The 17424-nt window shown below is 47.2% G+C and overlaps 1 protein-coding gene across 1 annotated transcript in view; it reads left to right on the plus strand.

The window, feature by feature from the left end:
* PPP2R1A (protein phosphatase 2 scaffold subunit Aalpha) overlaps positions 1–15533 on the plus strand; it is a 39504-nt gene extending 23971 nt beyond the window's left edge. The window contains exons 5-15 of the mRNA XM_070499162.1: positions 102–249; positions 368–523; positions 3372–3486; positions 3595–3665; positions 4133–4267; positions 9904–10077; positions 10409–10469; positions 11215–11369; positions 12383–12525; positions 14831–14922; positions 15080–15533. Of these exons, the coding sequence (XP_070355263.1) occupies positions 102–249; positions 368–523; positions 3372–3486; positions 3595–3665; positions 4133–4267; positions 9904–10077; positions 10409–10469; positions 11215–11369; positions 12383–12525; positions 14831–14922; positions 15080–15096 (1267 nt within the window). The 3' untranslated portion in view covers positions 15097–15533. The remainder of the gene's footprint in view (positions 1–101; positions 250–367; positions 524–3371; positions 3487–3594; positions 3666–4132; positions 4268–9903; positions 10078–10408; positions 10470–11214; positions 11370–12382; positions 12526–14830; positions 14923–15079) is intronic.
* Positions 15534–17424: the final 1891 nt, after the last annotated feature.

Genomic DNA, 17424 nt, shown 5'->3' on the forward strand with positions numbered 1-17424 from the left:
GAAACCAGCACCCATGTGACTGCAGAGTCTGTGCTCGTTCCTCTCTGCCTGCTGCCTTGGGATCCCAGAGTTTCTTCCTGAACCCCATCCCTGACCCCCAGGTACTTTCGGAACCTGTGCTCAGATGACACCCCTATGGTGCGGCGGGCCGCAGCCTCCAAGCTGGGGGAGTTCGCCAAGGTGCTGGAGCTGGACAACGTCAAGAGTGAGATCATCCCCATGTTCTCCAACCTGGCCTCTGACGAGCAGGTGGGTTCTGCTCTCTGTCTTTCACCGTCCTCACCCTCTGGTGGATCCTGCATCTGAAAGGGAATCTCAGAACTAACGGGGCTCTGCTGCCCTCTGCTTGCTCTGATCCTCTCCTCAGGACTCGGTACGGCTGCTGGCTGTGGAGGCGTGTGTGAACATTGCCCAGCTCCTGCCCCAGGAGGATCTGGAGGCCCTAGTGATGCCCACCCTGCGCCAGGCTGCTGAGGACAAGTCGTGGCGTGTGCGATACATGGTGGCCGACAAGTTCACAGAGGTAGGTGAGGAACCGTTGGCAGCGTCTCACAGATGGGGAAACTGAGACTGTCAGTGGGGCCACAGATAGAAGCTGGGGTTTTTAGTTAGGCTCAGTGGAATCATTGAGTGTTTGAGCGGTAAGACCTGTGTGATTATCGAGTTAGTTCTCATTTCACACGCTAACTCTGGTTGATTGATAGTGGCAGGTTGGTACTGTGTTGAGGATTTCGAGGCAGACTGTAGGTTCTGTGGGAGAGAGCACCACAGGAGCAGAGAAGGGTAGCATATGTGTGTTCCTGACCTCATTGGACTTTCTCTCCTTTCATAAAAGGGAAGATGTAGCCTGTATTAGTTTGTTAGGGCTGCCATTGCAAAGTTCTGCTGACTGGGTGGTACTTTATTTCCTTACCATTCTGGAGGCTAGAAGTCTAAAATCAAGGTGTCAGTAAAGGTGGTGTTTCTGAGACTTCTTTCCTTGGTTTGTACACAGCCGTCTTTTCCCTGTCTTCACATGGTCTTTGCTGTGTCCATGTCTGTATCCTAGTCTCCCTCTCTTGTAAGTCCTCCAGTTATTTTGGAGTAGGGCCCAGCCTAATGACCTTATTTCACCTTAATTCCCTCTTTAAAGGCCTTATCTTCAAATGAAGTCACATTCTGAGGTGCTGGGCGTTAGGACTTCAACATAGGAATTTGGAGAGGATTCAGATCAGCCCATAACACAGCCCACAAGTTTGACTGGTCAGACTGACCCCACCAGGCAGGCAGGACAGGGACAAGATCCCATGTCTCTGACTCCCAGGACAGTGCTCTTTCCATGGGGGATCCAAATTTGTTTATCCCACCAACATGTTTGTTGTGCACCAGCTCTTTGCTGGGCACTGGGGATATAGTGAATTCAGAACCTTTGAGGCCTTCCAGGAGCAGTCATCCTGCGGGGAAAGTCCATTGAGATAGAGGGAAATTTAATAATAAAGTGGTACAGATGCTGGAACTGACAGACAGATGTATGTGGGGCATAGAGGCCTCAAGGAGAGGAGGTGATGCTACAGCTGGTTCTAGAAGATGAGTGGGTGAGAGCTGGGACAGGAACTGTGGTCTAGCAGAAGGACAGCATTGCAAAGAATCCTGAGAGGCGAGAGCAAGCACAAGCAAGAACATTCACTGCTGACTCCTGGGGACCCTACGAGAGGGGAAGCTGGAGAGATGGGCAGCGTCTGATCAGAGAGGCCTTGGGTGCCACTCTGCCTTGTGGCTCCCTTTTCTTGTAATTATACTTATTTCCACTGGTGTTTGCTGGAAGGACTTAGAGCTTCTGGATGACATTTCCCAGGACCATCAGTTTTCCCTGTGAAAATGTTATTAGCACAGCATGGCTGTGTGGACGTGGATGTGCCAGGGAGGCCCAGCACCACGATTAAGGACAGTTCTTCCTGTCCTTGGCTCCTAGACAGCATGAACTGGGTCACACTGGCTTTTAGATAAAAGCTCAGTGAGGGCAAGTTTTAATTTAGACTATTAAAACAGTGCTTGGGGCACTGGCCTGGTGGCGAAGTGGTTAAGTTCACACACTCTGCCTCAGTGGCCTGTGGTTGTGGGTTTGGATGCCAGGCACAGACCTACATACCGTTTGTCAAGCCATGCTGTGGTGGTGTCCCACATACAAAAAAATAGAGAAAGATAGGCACAGACGTTAGCTCAGGGACAGTCTTCCTCAAGCAAAAAGAGGAAGATTGGCAACAGATGTTAGCTCAGGGCCAATCTTCCTCACCAAATAAGTAAATAAATAAATAAATAACAGTGTTTGGTACACATTAGACAGTAAATATTTGTTATGTGAATAACATCATTTGCCCGGTTTAGCATTAGGCTTGTCGTGGCCTGTATGTATTTATTCCCTTCTTGGTAGTGAACTGCCCTGCTTCCTCCCAGGTCTTCAAGGATCAGCTCTGCAGCAGAAATGCACCTTTCCCTGCCTGGTGACATGGGGCAGGCAAGGCGTAGCATGGCCTCTTCCTCTTAATCTTTATGGTTTGATTTTATTTTATTTTTCTTTTGAGGAGTGTTAGCCCTGAGCAAACATCTGCTGCCAAGCTTCCTCTTTTTGCTAAGGAAGATTGGCCCTGAGCTCTGTGCCTGTCTTCTACTTTATATTTGGGATGCCTGCAACAGCATGGCTTGATAAGTGGTGTGTAGGTCCACGCCTGGGATCTGAACTGGCAAACCCTTGACCGCCGAAGCGGAACATGCAAACTTAATCACTATGCTGCTGGTCTGGCCCGTTTTATGGTTTTATTTTACGTACAAAAGTAATACATGCTCTGGTAACCAATCTTAAAAAATACAGAAGTATAAAAATCAAAAAGGAAGTGCCAGCATATCATTAGAATGCTTTTGGGTCAGGAAAACACAAACACAAAAACAAAACCCAAGCCCAAATAGCCTGAGTCACAGGGAGAACTATTGTTATTTTTAGTGTGGACAACACCACTCTGTGGTAAGTACCATCATGGTCCATACCCTCGTGGTTCTCATTTTGCTTTTGGGGAAACGGGCTCAGAGATGTTAAAGTGATATATCCAAGGTCACACAGATGATAAATAAGAATAAGAATTTGAGCTGGGCAGTTGGACCCCAGACCCATGCTCGTGACTGCTGTGCTACCCAGCCCAACTTAGCACCCCCCTAGTGAGGAAACTGAGGCTCAGAGACCTGCCCAGGTTACCCCATGGCACTGGATTAGATCTCAGCAGTGATTCCAAGGGCCATGCTCTTGCCCCTAATTCTGGTGCCTTTAACTTTGATTTTGGTCTCATTTACCCGGAACACCTGCCCGGCCCTCTCACTCCCCCGACCTTCCCTCTCTGCAGCTCCAGAAAGCAGTGGGGCCTGAGATCACCAAGACGGACCTGGTTCCCGCCTTCCAGAACCTGATGAAAGACTGTGAGGCCGAGGTGAGGGCCGCAGCCTCCCACAAGGTCAAAGGTTGGTGCTGGCGACCAGAACACAGCAAGTGGGTGGGCCTCCGAGGGCTAGAGGCAGAACCAGAACATCAGATCTCACCTCCCCCTGCCTCCCTTCCCCTGCCCACAGAATTCTGTGAAAATCTGTCAGCTGACTGTCGGGAGAATGTAATCATGACCCAGATTTTGCCCTGCATCAAGGTAATGGGGAATTTGGCGGGAGGGTTAAGGCAGGTCTGAACCTACCAAAAAGAAGGGTGGATATTGGATTTTAGGGACTGCCGGCTGCAAACTGAGTTCCCAGCCATCCAGGACCAGGCAGTCTTGGGTTTGAAGTTGCCCTGAGTGCAGGCAAAATATGAGCCCTGGAGCTGAGCTTGGAGGTGGGAGTGCTTCCCCCTAAAAGATCACTGAGTCCCCTCATCCACAGAGCTTTGGGATTGGGATGGCACTGCTGGGAGCAGGGGTCACTGAACTCTAAGCAGGCAGGACAGGTAAGGAGCTGCCATTTCCCTTGTACCCTAAACTGTCCCCTGCTCCAAGAGGAGGGGAGGACAAAGACAAGCAGGCTGTGTCCCGGGGCTCCTTAGGGGTTGGAGTCTGCTTGGCCACTTGCCGCTCTAGGGGTTTCCCTGACCCCATGACTCCCCTTCCTTCTTCCTTCCCAGGAGCTGGTGTCAGATGCCAACCAACACGTCAAGTCGGCTCTGGCCTCCGTCATTATGGGCCTCTCTCCCATCCTGGGCAAAGACAACACCATTGAGCACCTCCTGCCCCTCTTCCTGGCTCAGCTAAAGGATGAGGTAAGGGCACTGGGAATGCTCTGAGCTCTTGGTTTGCAGAAGTGACAGGTGGGTCAGCTGCTTTCTCAGATTGGCCAGGAATCTCCTAGAATCTCAGCAGACACCCTGATCTCTGATGAGTTGAATGTTTGTGGACCCAATGGACTATGCATTCACTCGTTTCGTTTATTAGTCAGTTGTTTCACATGCCCTTACTCTGTGCTAGTCCTTTTCCTGGCTATTAGGGATACCAAAAAAAGAATAAGACAGTTTTGATCCTTAAAGACCTTCAGAGACTGGCAATGGCCAGAGACTGACAATGGTGAGAGACAGATGGGCAATCTCATGAGTCCATGACCATGTAGGTACTGTTCTGTTTTCATGTTTCTTGGAGTTCAAGCTAAGATGCTATAAGAGAGGCCCCAGAGTACAGTGGCTTAGATAATTGTTTTTCTCTCATAACAGTCCGTAGGTGAGTGGGCCTACAATGAGGGGTTAGCCCTGCTGACTTTAACACTCTCTGGGTCTGAGGTGGCCACTCTGATTTTCATCACCTCCCAGCCAGCATGAAGGGAGAAAGTACCAGACAGCAGTAGCCCTAGTTCTCTTAAGAGCAAGATTCAGAAGAGGGTACCCAGCAGTCTCTTCACACCCCACACACCCCATTGGCTAGAGCCAGTCACATCATCATAACCTGGCTGTTCAGTTGTCCTGGAGTGCAGAGGATGAGGGAGTGTGCTAGGCGATGGCTGGAGAGGTCATCAGGTTACAGCCAGGAAAGGAGTTTGGACTCGAATCTGGGCGAGTGGAGGAGCTGGAACAGATCTGGATGTTAGAAAAGAACCCTGAGGCCAATGACAAAGATCAAAGTGCAGTGGCCGAAAGAGGTGCAGGGAAACCAGACTTCAGGCTGCTGCAGGGGTCTGGGAGAAGTGGGTGAGGCTGAGAGATGTGGAAGGTTTTGAGAGGTGGAAGGAACCATGTTGGGGTGGGGGTAGTTTGCGGGCTCCCTGGTTTCTGCTTTGGTGGTAACTGGGCAGATGGTGACACCATTTGCTGGTGTGTGACCTGTTAGTGTAACTTCTGTGCTCCCCAAAACCTCAGTTTCTCTCTCTCCCTGCCCTCCCCTTACATACACACACACACACACACACACACATACACACACGAGTGTTCTAGGAAGTTAAAGGGAACATTTCAACAGAAAGCATTGCATCAGGTGTGAATCCTCTGCCTCTCCCCCAGAATATCACAGTGTTAAATTCTGCTATGGGGAGATATCTCTCAGCCCCATAATTACTAATCAGCATTTTCTTATACATAGAAAATGTTACACCTTTTTAAGAAAAGCTTAGTAATCTGACTTTTGATCATTTGTTTATATCAGTCCTTACAGGTTGAACCATCATTAATTTTCATAATGACTCAAATTTTATGACCTAAGTGCTTCATGCACACATTTTTTTATAAGCACACTTTTTCTATCTGTAACTTGTTATAAATATAATTCTCATTTTCTTCTGAAGCTTAAATGGGGACACTTTGGCTCGTGGGAGCTCCTCAAGTAGGCTTATATGTGCTTTAAACACCTCTCCAGAGTCAAGGAGAGCCTTTTGCTTTCTGGCATCAAGAAAGGATTCATATTCAGCTTGTATGTGAAGGTGGTGAGCCCACACGTGCTAAAACGGTGCTGGGGCTGGAGCATTTTTCTGCTGTACTTTCACCTTCAGCAAGTGCTACACGGTAATCCTATCTCTACAGCCACAGTCTGTCCCAAGACAGCTTCTCTTGCAAAGAAGAAAAGAAGAGAAACATCATGGTTTTCCTGGTGTGAGATACTCATTGGCTTATGTCTGGAATTTTTATTTTAGATCTGTAAACTTTGTATTTTACTTTTGACTCTCACCAAGATTTACAAACCCTTTTCTTGGTGTACCTAAACAGAAATCTTTTTGAGTGGGTAAGGCATGTTCTTTGAGGCTTCTCTTCTCATGTGTTCAGGACGCTGAGGCTTATGCACCAAGGGCTGGGAGGTGATCTCCCATGAGCCAGGCAAGGGCCAGTCCTGTCTTTGGAGAAATATGCAGGGTTTGGACAACCCAGGCTGGCTGAGTTAACCCTTCACTGCACACACTTGCTCAGTTGGTTCATTGATTCATTTCATTGCCTTTTATTTATTTATTTTTTTTATGACCAGGATAGTTTCAAAAAGAAAATAATTTCTTCTCTCCCCTTTCCCATCCCCAAGGGTAAATGGTGGTTTATGGGAGAGCCCTTATCTGAGAAGGGCTTTTCCTGTTATTCTCTGGCTGACACTCAGGCTCAGAATTGTACCTGACATTTTCGGATGCCCCTCAAGGATTGTTCTGTAGCTGTGATCCAGAGTTTCTCATCAAGGCTTTCTGAGATGGCAGGTGCTCTGTACCAGAGAATGGTTTGCAGCCTGGGAAGTAAGCCTATTGACAGAGGGAGGTTTAGTTTGACTTCTGTGCTGCTTCAGAGCCTGTATCCCAACAGGCAAAGTGATTTACTGGGCACTGAGTTCTCTTTCATCTCCTGAGGTGAGACCCCCTGTGTCTGTATGTGGGCATACACAGTATTTTCCCATCTTTAGAATTGTGTCTTGCTAACCTTCTTCTCCTTCAGCGAAAGGAAAGAGGCCCATTCACTGTTGGAAACATTTACACTCACAGTCATGGATATATGATATGTGCTAACTCCTTTAATTCTTTTTTTTTTTTTTTTTTTTTTGGTGAGGAAGATTGGCCCTGAGCTAACATCTGGTGCCAGTCTTCCTGTATTTGCTTGAGGATGATGGTCCCTGAGCTAACATCCCTGCCAGTGCTTCTCTACTTCATGTATGGGACGCTGCCACAGCATGGTTCGATGGGCAGTGTAGGTCCACGCTTAGGATCTGAACCCAAAAACCCTGGGCCACTGAAGCACAGCATGCAAACTTAGCAACTACACCACTGGCCCAGCGCCTCCTTTAATTCTTCATCACACTTGAGCTGAGTATGGAAGCAGTTCAGGAAGTCCATCAAAATGGTTTTATGTGCACTTCACATGGTTTTTGTACAAATTATGCCTCAATCCACTTAATTTTCAATTTATTCAAGAAAGAAAGCCTTCTCTTTATTATTGGGTATTACAGATGCATTTATTCCATGCTAAGGGAAGAGAGTGTATCTCCCTCCTCTTCCCCTCCCAGCCTCTATCTGACCACATCTTGGTCTGCCCAGTTTATTTGAATCTTCTTTTCATTCTAATGCAGCACTTTCATTACATTATCCAGTAGTAGATTCTGACACTTACACATACAAATTAATTCATTTTCCCAGACTGGGATTAAGGTGGTGGACATAGGAGCCAGCCCATGGTGCAGCAGTTAAGGTCATGCGCTCTGTTTCGGTGGCCCGGGGTTCACTGGCCCAGAACCTGGGCGTGAACCTACACACCGCTTATTAAGCCATGATGTGGCAGGTGTCCCACATATAGAGTAGAGGAAGATGGACACAGATGTTAGCTCAGGGCCAGACTTCTTCAGCAAAAGGAGGAGGATTGGTGGTGCATGTTAGCTCAGGGATAATCTTCCTCAAAAAACAAAAACAAAAACAAAAACGGTGGCAGACATAGGCAGTTCCCACTCCAGAAATCTTTCTTTAGAGAAAGAAAAAATGGGTAAAAAGCTCTTATTTACCTTCATGACAATTGAGGCTTTTGTAAATACAGGATACAAGGTCCCTTTAAGAAAAGATAAGTAAGCTTAAAGTTGAAGCACGTATCAGTTTATGTAATTTATGTAAACAGTGTTTCACAAATATTTGAAGCAACTCTATGGTAGAAGATTTAAAGGAATGTACCAGAAAAGTGAAACTAACAAGTTGATTAGCACTGGGACAGTTCCTTCCCTCCCTGAGGATCCTTGGCTTTAGGAAGAAATGAATTAATACAGTGTAGGGGGATATTGTGTTGGTTCTGAGATTTCTTTAGCCGTTAGGCTAGCAGGAAATTGGCTGTCTTCTTTTCCTAAAGGAGAATCTTACTATTTTTGATAAAGAAAAGAGGTACTCACATGCTTTTCACAAAGGAATTGTTGGGGCCTCCTGGGAAATTTCACTTTGGAGGTACCAGCCGAGGCTGTCTTCTTCTCCTAGCGATTGCCATTACTCTTCTTCATTGCTTGTTGTGTCTGGGTCCCACAGCCATGCTCAGTTTCCGTGATTTGCTAGAACAACCCTCAGAACTCAGAAAAGCTGTTATAATCATGCTGTTGATTACAGTGAAAGAATACAGATTAAAATCAGCACAGGAAAAAGGTGCATCGCAGAGAGACCAGGTGCGAGTTTCCAATTATCTTCTCCCATTATGCGTACAGCACTCATCGTCCCAGCAAAGATGTGTGACAGCGCCTGTGGAGTTCGCCAACAAGGAAGCTTACATAGCCTTGGCTCCCAGGGATTTTCTTGGGAATTGGTCACAGAGGCATGGAGGTGCCCCACCTGCATGGCTGACCTAAGTTACTCTGTCTCCACCCCTTCCAGAGGTCAAATTGTTGCAACGTGCTGCAAGGCATCCCCCATAAGTCACTTTATTAGGGTAGACTATCTGGCGTGGCCAAAGGCCCCCAGGTCAACCAGGACACTTTTATCAGGCAGGCTATTCCAGGGGCTTAGAGATCATCTCCTGGGAGCCAATCAAGGGCCAGTCCTTTCTTTGGAATGTCGTAAATCTGCTGAGTTAACCCTTTACTGCACACTTACTTACTTGGTTCATTGATTCATTTCAATGCTTGCTCCTTCATCCCACAGCTCCTGGAAGGTGACGTAGAAAGAGTTAACTGGCAGTGTTTGCCATCCAGGAACATGTGCTGTAGGACAAGGATCTAGTAGGCCTTCTGTTTTGATTAACAAGAACTAATTCTGTTTATGTATATTTGCGTACAAGTTGCTTTACATGTCTTAAGTTAATGGGGTACATGTATATGTCTGTAAATCATAATTCCTAATATTGGTAGTCAACAAGCAGTTCAAAAATATTTTTTATTCCTTCGTCCTTTCAGCAGAAATATATTGAGCACCTACTGTGGGCCAGAGACTACTGGGTACTGGAGACATAGGAATGAGACTTGCTCCTTGGAGAGCTCAAAAACTTAGCAGAGAGAATAAAGTAATAGAAATGCTAGTAATAATAAGCCCTCACACGTCAAGCCCCTCATGGATCAGACACTGACAGGCACCTTGATAGCTTCAGCCACCCTTTGAGGCTACATAGATGTTCTCCTGTCACAGATTGATATCCAAAAAGGTTAAGTTCCAAGGGCTCCCAGCTCATAAATAGTAGAGTGGGATTGTTATCATCTGTTCTTTCCAGGATACCATATATTTGCATTGTGATTCCTACAGATTTTTCAAAATAGCTAAACATTTCTTGTGCTGCTATTATGAGATTTAAAAAGCCGCTTCACTTAATTAGCCATGTTCCTTGGCTTTGAGTGTGCTTTTAATGCATCCCCAATGCCAGGAGCTGGGCCGGGCGGTAGTAGGCCCTCAGGAGATGTTTGTTATATAAAGTTGATGTGGTCCAGCTCTTTTTCACCCTGTCCTGGGGTTGCTGGTGCAGTGCATTTCCTCAGAACCCTCCTGTCCCCTCCTCAGTGCCCAGAGGTGCGGCTGAACATCATCTCCAACCTGGACTGCGTAAATGAGGTGATCGGCATCCGGCAGCTGTCCCAGTCCCTGCTCCCCGCCATCGTGGAGCTGGCTGAGGATGCCAAGTGGAGAGTGCGGCTGGCCATCATTGAGTACATGCCCCTGCTGGCTGGACAGCTGGTGAGTAAGGAGGCCTAGAGGCCAGGCATACTGCCCCAGGGGAGGTACTCTCAGAGTCTAGTCATGGTGCAGTGGGTCCAGGGCTGTGATAGGGTAACTGGGAGCCTTAGGGACTCAGTGAAGGGTATGAGGACTGTCCGGGGAGTTCAGAAGGGGCACAGGAAATAAGGCCTTGAAGGATGAACAGAATTCAGTTAGAAAGAGAAGGGGAAGGAGCTTAAAGGTGAAAGTGAGAGGTCTCTGTCTGTTTGGGTGGGTGTGGATTCCCTGGGGGTGTTGCTAGAACCTCAACTCAGTCTCCCTTGATCCCATACCTCCTTTTGTCCCACAGGGGGTAGAGTTCTTTGATGAGAAACTCAACTCCTTATGCATGGCCTGGCTCGTGGATCACGGTGAGTGCCTCCAGTAGGATGGAGAAGGATATTGGGACTCCAGGAAGGATGGAAGACAGATTGGTTGGGGCCAGTGGGGAGAGTGTAAAGGAGGCTGGAGTCACTCTCCCATGCTGTCAGATGCTCACCTGGACCAATTCACTTGGTTTTCAGAATCCTGGAGAAGTGCAGGGTAGGGGGAGGATGTAACAGATCACCCAGGAGCTGCCTGGTAATGGGGCGGATTCAAGGGCCAACAAGCAGGCAGCCCTGGGTTTTGAATCCTCCCTCCTGACTGTTGAAGTTTAGGCAGGTCAATTACTGTCTTTCACCCACGCTCATTCTGTGAAACATGGGACTTTTCATCCCAGTCTTTCAGAGCCATTGTGAGAATTGCTCATTGTTTTCACTAAGAGTGGTGAAAATAAAACATTTGTCTATATTAGGCATTGTTCCAAGTACTAAGTACTAAATAATTTGCTGGGGCAAATCACTTCTTGTAGCCTCAGTTTGCCCATCTGAAAATGAGGCCAATAGTGGAACCTGTGTCTTGGAGCTATTGAGAAGATACTACGTGTAAAGAAAACCCTACATTTAGCGTGTAGTAATCGCTTTCTTCCTCTGGGAGTTTATGGATTCACCTGTGGCCTGGTACCTGGGGGCTGCTCAGTAGGCAGCAGTGAGTGTGACTGTCCCTTCCCTCCCATGTCAGTCCTCAGTCCTTCACCTTCTGAATCACCACTCTCTCGCCCTCGTCCTTCTGCAGTATATGCCATCCGTGAGGCGGCTACCAGCAACCTGAAAAAGCTGGTGGAGAAGTTTGGAAAGGAGTGGGCCCATGCCACCATCATCCCTAAGGTCTTGGCCATGTCTGGGGACCCCAACTACCTGCACCGCATGACTACACTCTTCTGCATCAATGTGAGTACCTCCACCCCCCCACCAGCCTGTTTCTGGGGAACTGAGAGTACCTGGGAGAAGAGATGGTGGAGGATCCTCAAGGGAGACACCTGGCTTGAGAGTGGGGACGTGGTGGGACTCTTAGGTCACAGGGATGAGTCCCTGGGAAACGGCAGGCCAGACAGTGGGGCTCCCCGAGTCAGAGTCACAGGGCCTCTGGGCGGTAGGGACCTGCATGGTAGGAGACCCACGACTCGTGAGACTGGGACTTTTGGAACAGTGATTGCCAAATCTTTCTGAGCACCCCTCTCCTTCCCCATGAAATACATTGATTTGTGATATATTCATTTATCATATAATGGTTAAATGTGCAAGCTCTAGAATCAGACCTGGTTTTTAATTCTAGATCTGCCATATATTAGCTCTAGACTTTGAGAAAATGAACTAATAACGGCTTAGTGCTTTAGTTTTCTCACCTGTAAAGGATTCATACTGGTAATCACAGTACCTAACTCTTCAGGTTCTGAAGGTTAATCTGGTTATACATGCAAAGGACTTAGAATACTTAGTTGTGTATAGGAAGTGCTCATTTCTATTCTTTTAAATAAACCATACACATAACTAGAAATTAGAGGATAACGTTTAAAAGCAACTATAACTTAAGTGTTCTGATCATTTCTTCCCTTGCTCACTTTGGAGACTGCTGCACTAAGGCGGGGTTCCTGGGGGTTAGGAATTAAGACCCATCCCCAGGGGATGAAGAGATATCTGAGGACAGGGAAATGGACTGGGACATTCTGGCTGGGAGTTTCCAGGGCAGGAGACAGTGGTGTTAGGAGGGTGTTAGGGGAGATAGGAACTTTAGGAGAGTAAATTTGCCCCAGGGTGTGTGAACCTGGGCTCAGAGTCCCATATATTGATCAGCTTCATCCTCAGACTTGATGATCACCGAGGTGGCCTGGTCAGAGGAAGGGGAAATGGGAATTAGCCGTGAACTTTGGATAATCACCCCTTTGCCACTCGCTGACCCCCAGGTGCTATCTGAGGTTTGTGGGCAGGACATCACCACCAAGCACATGCTGCCCACGGTCCTGCGTATGGCTGGGGACCCCGTTGCCAACGTCCGCTTCAATGTGGCCAAGTCCCTCCAGAAAATAGGACCCATCCTGGACAACAGGTAAGGGCTGGACCTTCCCTTACACAGCAGTGAGGCTGTTCTGGGCATCTTGATCTTTGAGCTTTGAAGGTAGAGCCTAAAGTTTGAGTCCCAGCACTGCTGTTCCCCTGCTATGTGACTTTGGTCTGTCTCTTCCCCTTCCCAAGGTCTTAGTTTCCTCAAATGTAGAAGGAGAATTCACATGGCCTACCTCACATAGTGGGAGGGGCTGAGAGGGTGGTAGTTCTTTGTATTAGCAACAGATCGTTAGAAAATTAAAGTGACGTGTGTGTGTGAGATTTATAATTGTACCAAAAACATCAAATACCCAGGAATAAATTTAATGAAAGTTATGTGATACCACTAGTGAAAACAATAAAATATTGCTTTGAGAAATTAAAGAAGACCTACATAATATTCATGAATGTGGTGATTCCCCAAATTCGTCTATAGATTTAGTATAATCTCAGTCTCTTAGCAGTTTCTTTAATGAAAAATTGGCACGAAAGTGCAAAGATCTGAAATCACCAAGGCAATCCTAAAGAAGAACAAAGTTGAAAGACTTAAATGCCAAGACTGAACGCAGTAATACTTGGTAAGACTTGCCAAGTAATTATCACAATAATTAGAAAATGAGGTGTTGGTACAACAATATTCAAATAGCTCATTAGAACAGAATCAAGGGCACGGAAGCAGACCTACGTGTGTATAACAGAGTGTGCCACTACAGTTTTGGGGGATGTAGGTATTTTCCATAAATGGCTGGGTCGGTTGGATATCCATATGGGCAAAAACCTCTTACCTCAATGCATAAACAAATTAGAGATAACAGACCAGAATCAGAAAGATAAAAAAAAAAATAAAGATTCTAGAAGAAAATGTAGGAAAATATCTTCAAGACTTGTGGAAGGCACAGATTTATTAAACTGCTCACCAGAGGAAAAGATTCAGAAGTTGACCTTTGGTAAAATGGGAACGTCATCAAAAGACAGCATTTTGAGAGTAAAATGGCAAGGCACGATTAGGAGGAGTTATCTGCAGTACATATTTCTGACAGAAGACTGACTCATCCAGAATACTTGCCTGCAAAGCAATAAGACAAAGCCCAAGAAAGAGATGGGCAAAAAAAGAGTCGAATGGGCACTTTCAAAAGGAGATCTCCAAATAGCCAGTAAGCATATGACAGTGTGCTCAACACGGTCAGCCATCAGGAAATGGGAGTGAAAACACACCCAGAATGGCTAAACTTAAAAAAGGTCAAGGGTGCAAGTGTTGGTGAAGAACGTTTAGGCGTTGGTAGAGCAGCTGGAGTGCTCATACCTTGCAAGTGGGGGCGGGACTGGTAAATGCGTACAGTCACTCTGAAAACTGGTAGAATCTAGTGAAGCTAATTAGATGTGAGCCACACTTCCGCTCCCGCGTGTATATCCAGGAAAAATGAATGCTTATTTCTGTCAAAAGAATGTGGTAGCTTTATTCATATTAGCCATGAAATGGAAACAACCTAAATGCCCATCAGCAGTACAGTGGATGAGTTGTGATTTATTCATACAATGGGAGATTGTGTTCAGCAGTGAAAAAGGAATCCTGCTCTATGCAGTAACGTAGGCACCTCTCACAGACTTCTTGTTGACTGAGAAGCCAGACCCAAGAAAACATATCTGTGATTCCATTTATATCAAGTTCAAGAATAGATGAAAGAGATCTAGATGATAGAAGTGACAGTAGTGGTTATATGGGGGAAGGGGAGCTATCTGTCAACTTGAAGGGGACACATGAAGGCTGCACCTCTGATTTCTGTGTGCCAGTTCCAGGACCCAACTTCACACCTTTCGTTTCTCTCTGAAGTCAACCTTCATTTCCCAAACAGTTGACTTTCAGTGCAGACAGGTTTCCCTGAGCCCCTTACCTGAGAGTGGATGCCTCCTCTTGACTCCAGTTGAGCCAAGGATTTCCCCTTGGGCACGTCCCACTTTTCTGTTACTTATCATCAGGTTGGTCTTTGTCTTCCTCCTAGCCCAAGCTCTGTGAGGGCAACAATCAGCAGTGTTAGATTTACCACTGTGCTCACACCTGAAATGCAGCAGGCCTCAGTAAATGTGTTAAAGAAATGAAAGCCATCCATTTTCCAACCCTTGGAGACTTGTGGGTTTTATGATTCTGTGTCTTAGTTTGTTAGACTTCCAACTTTAAAAGTAATTATATCTCTGGCCTCAGAGACTTTGAATTCACATCTGTCTGTATCTGTGTACACCTCCTTACTTGGGAGCCCTCTGCCTGCCTTGTGCCCCCAGCCCAGCCTTGCTCACTCTTCCCCTTCTTCCAGCACACTCCAGAGTGAAGTCAAGCCCATCCTAGAGAAGCTGACCCAGGACCAGGATGTAGATGTCAAGTACTTTGCCCAGGAGGCTCTGACTGGTAAGGCATTCAAAACTCGGAGACCCCGGGGGAGAGTGGTCTGCAGGGACAGGCAGTAGGCCTGGGAGCAGCAGCTCCTGGGAGGGGCAGATGCAGGAGCGGTTGTGAGCAGAGGGCTAGCTGTGGTTCTGACTCCCACCTATTTCTGTTTCCTCAGTTCTGTCTCTCGCCTGATGCTGGAAGAGGAGCCAATGCCGGCCTCTGGTGTCCTTCCACCCCAATTCCCTCCCTCAGGGAGACAGTGGGGGCCCTTTGGCTGTCACTCCCTGTGCATGGTCTGACCCCATGCCCCTTCCCCCAGCACGGTTCTTTCTCTTCCCAGCCTGGGAATCCGACTTCTCACTGTCCACCTCCCAAGGGGCTGGGGGAGCACAAGGTGGGACAGGGCAGTGACCCTGGGAGGAAGGGGCCACTCCTGCCCACGTCGGGGGAGAGATGTGAGCGTCCCAGGTCACTGGCTCCTGCTGCTGTAATGGGGACCCCCTCCCCCATTGACTTCTCCACCTCCCTTTCTCCCTTCTTCCCCCTCAGTGGTTTTTTGTGTCACTGTGCCATTTTTATTTTATTCCTTTTTTTTCCCCTTTTCACAGAGAAATAAAGGTCTAGAAATAGCTGGTCCTTTGGTGTTAGTCACTAGTATGGAGGAGGGGGCACCACATCAGGGCCATGGTCTCTCTGCCCTCTCTGGGGAAGACCTAATTAGTGGGCTTGCCACACCCATGTGTCCCAAGAATGGGGAGGATTCTCTGGGGAGCACCAGGAGTGCAGCTAGCCTGTGTGGTAGAGAGTCCACAGGGTGTCTCTGGCCAGCAGTCCTGTGTGCAGTTTAGTTTCGCAGATATTGACCGAGTATGCAGTGGGTAAGAGCAGGTGCCTTGGAGCCAGACTGCCTGGCTCCAGATCCCAGCTCCTACACTTAATAGCTGTGTCATCTTGAGTAGGTTACCAGGTCTCTCTGAACTCAGTTTTGAACTGTGTTAGATGGGGATAGCAGTAGAATCTAAATCAAAGGGCCAGTTGTGCAGACTAAATAAGTTCATACATATAAAATGTGAAACAGTGCATGGCACGTGAGAAGCAGTCAGTCAGGGTTAGCCGTAACTTGCCAGAGAACCCCGTGTGGGTCAGGCCATGTCCCTCAGGAGGTCTCAGGATAATCAGGGCTATAACACAGCAGAAGGGGCCTGTGGTAAGACAGAACCAGTTGTCCTTCAGTTTCTGTTTGCCCATTTCTTTACTTAGATAGACACTCTCATTTTTAACTGTGCACACGACTGCCTGGATTCAAGGTATTTTTCCAGTGTCTCTTAAAATTTGGTGTGGCATTGTGAGTAAATTCTGGCTAATAATGCGTGAACATAATGGGTATGTGCAACTTCTAGGAAGTGTTCTCAAAGGAGGAGAGATGCACCCCCTTGTTTCTTCCTTCCTGTGCTCTGGAATGTAGACCAGATGACCAGAGTGGGAGCAGTCATCTCAGACCAGGAAGTTATCTTAAGAGTATAGGCCAAGCAAGGCGGCAGAACAAGAGAGAAGGAGCCTGGGTTCCTGATGCAGTGAAGACTCAGGCCAGTATCCAAGTATCTGTCACGTGGGAGAGTTAAACTGTTTAAGTGACTGTTTGGGGGTTCATTACTTGAAGGTCACCCAAATTCTAACTGATGCAGGGGCCAAAGAGCTCTGGAGAGAGGAGCAGGAGACTTAGTGGATGCTGTTGCATGTAAGGTTTCAAGGAGGACGTGATACTTAAGTGAAATTTGCCTTAGCAGAATGGAAGGGAAATTGGCTTTGGGTAGCAAGGTGATTTCACCAGCTCAGCCCTCGTGTTGCCAAGTCCCTAGTGTTTATTAGACCCACTTGGGTCCTTGGGGATGAGGGTAAAGGAGACCTTGTTCCTCCCATTATTAGCTTATGGTTAGTTTCATAAGGGCAGGGCCTGTGGTTTAAACTCAGCCCACCTACCCCTGGCACAAATTACCTTTCCTAGGATATAAATATTTGAAGGACTGAATGAGTGAAGAATTGATGAGATTGGGAGCTGGGGCAATAGGATCACTGAGCATGATGTTGAATGTTCTAGCTTAGTAGGCAACCTACCAATAATTGTTGAAGGAACATTCAAATGAATGATCCATGTTGTTCCAGTTATATTTTGCTGCATAACAACCCACCCCCAAAACTTAGTGACTTAAAACAATAAAAACATGATTCCTCATAATCTGCAGTCTAGGCTCTGCTCAGTTGGCAGGTTCATCTGCTCCTTGGGGTGTGTACTGGGGTGGAATGATCAAGATGACTTTTTCACTCCTATGTCTGGCACCTCAGCTAAGGCCTGGTACAGTGACCGCTCCAGGGTGGCTGGACCTCTTTATCTGACAGCTTCCAGCTCCACAGAAGTTTCCAAGAGAACAAGTTCCAGATTACAACTGTTTTCCAAGCCTCTGCTTGCATCACAAGCCAAAACAAGTCGCATAGCCAAGCCCAGAGTCATTGTGGTAGGGA

The sequence above is a fragment of the Equus asinus genome, chromosome 26 (genome assembly GCF_041296235.1).
Source record: "Equus asinus isolate D_3611 breed Donkey chromosome 26, EquAss-T2T_v2, whole genome shotgun sequence".
NCBI classification, from domain to species: Eukaryota; Metazoa; Chordata; class Mammalia; order Perissodactyla; family Equidae; genus Equus; species Equus asinus.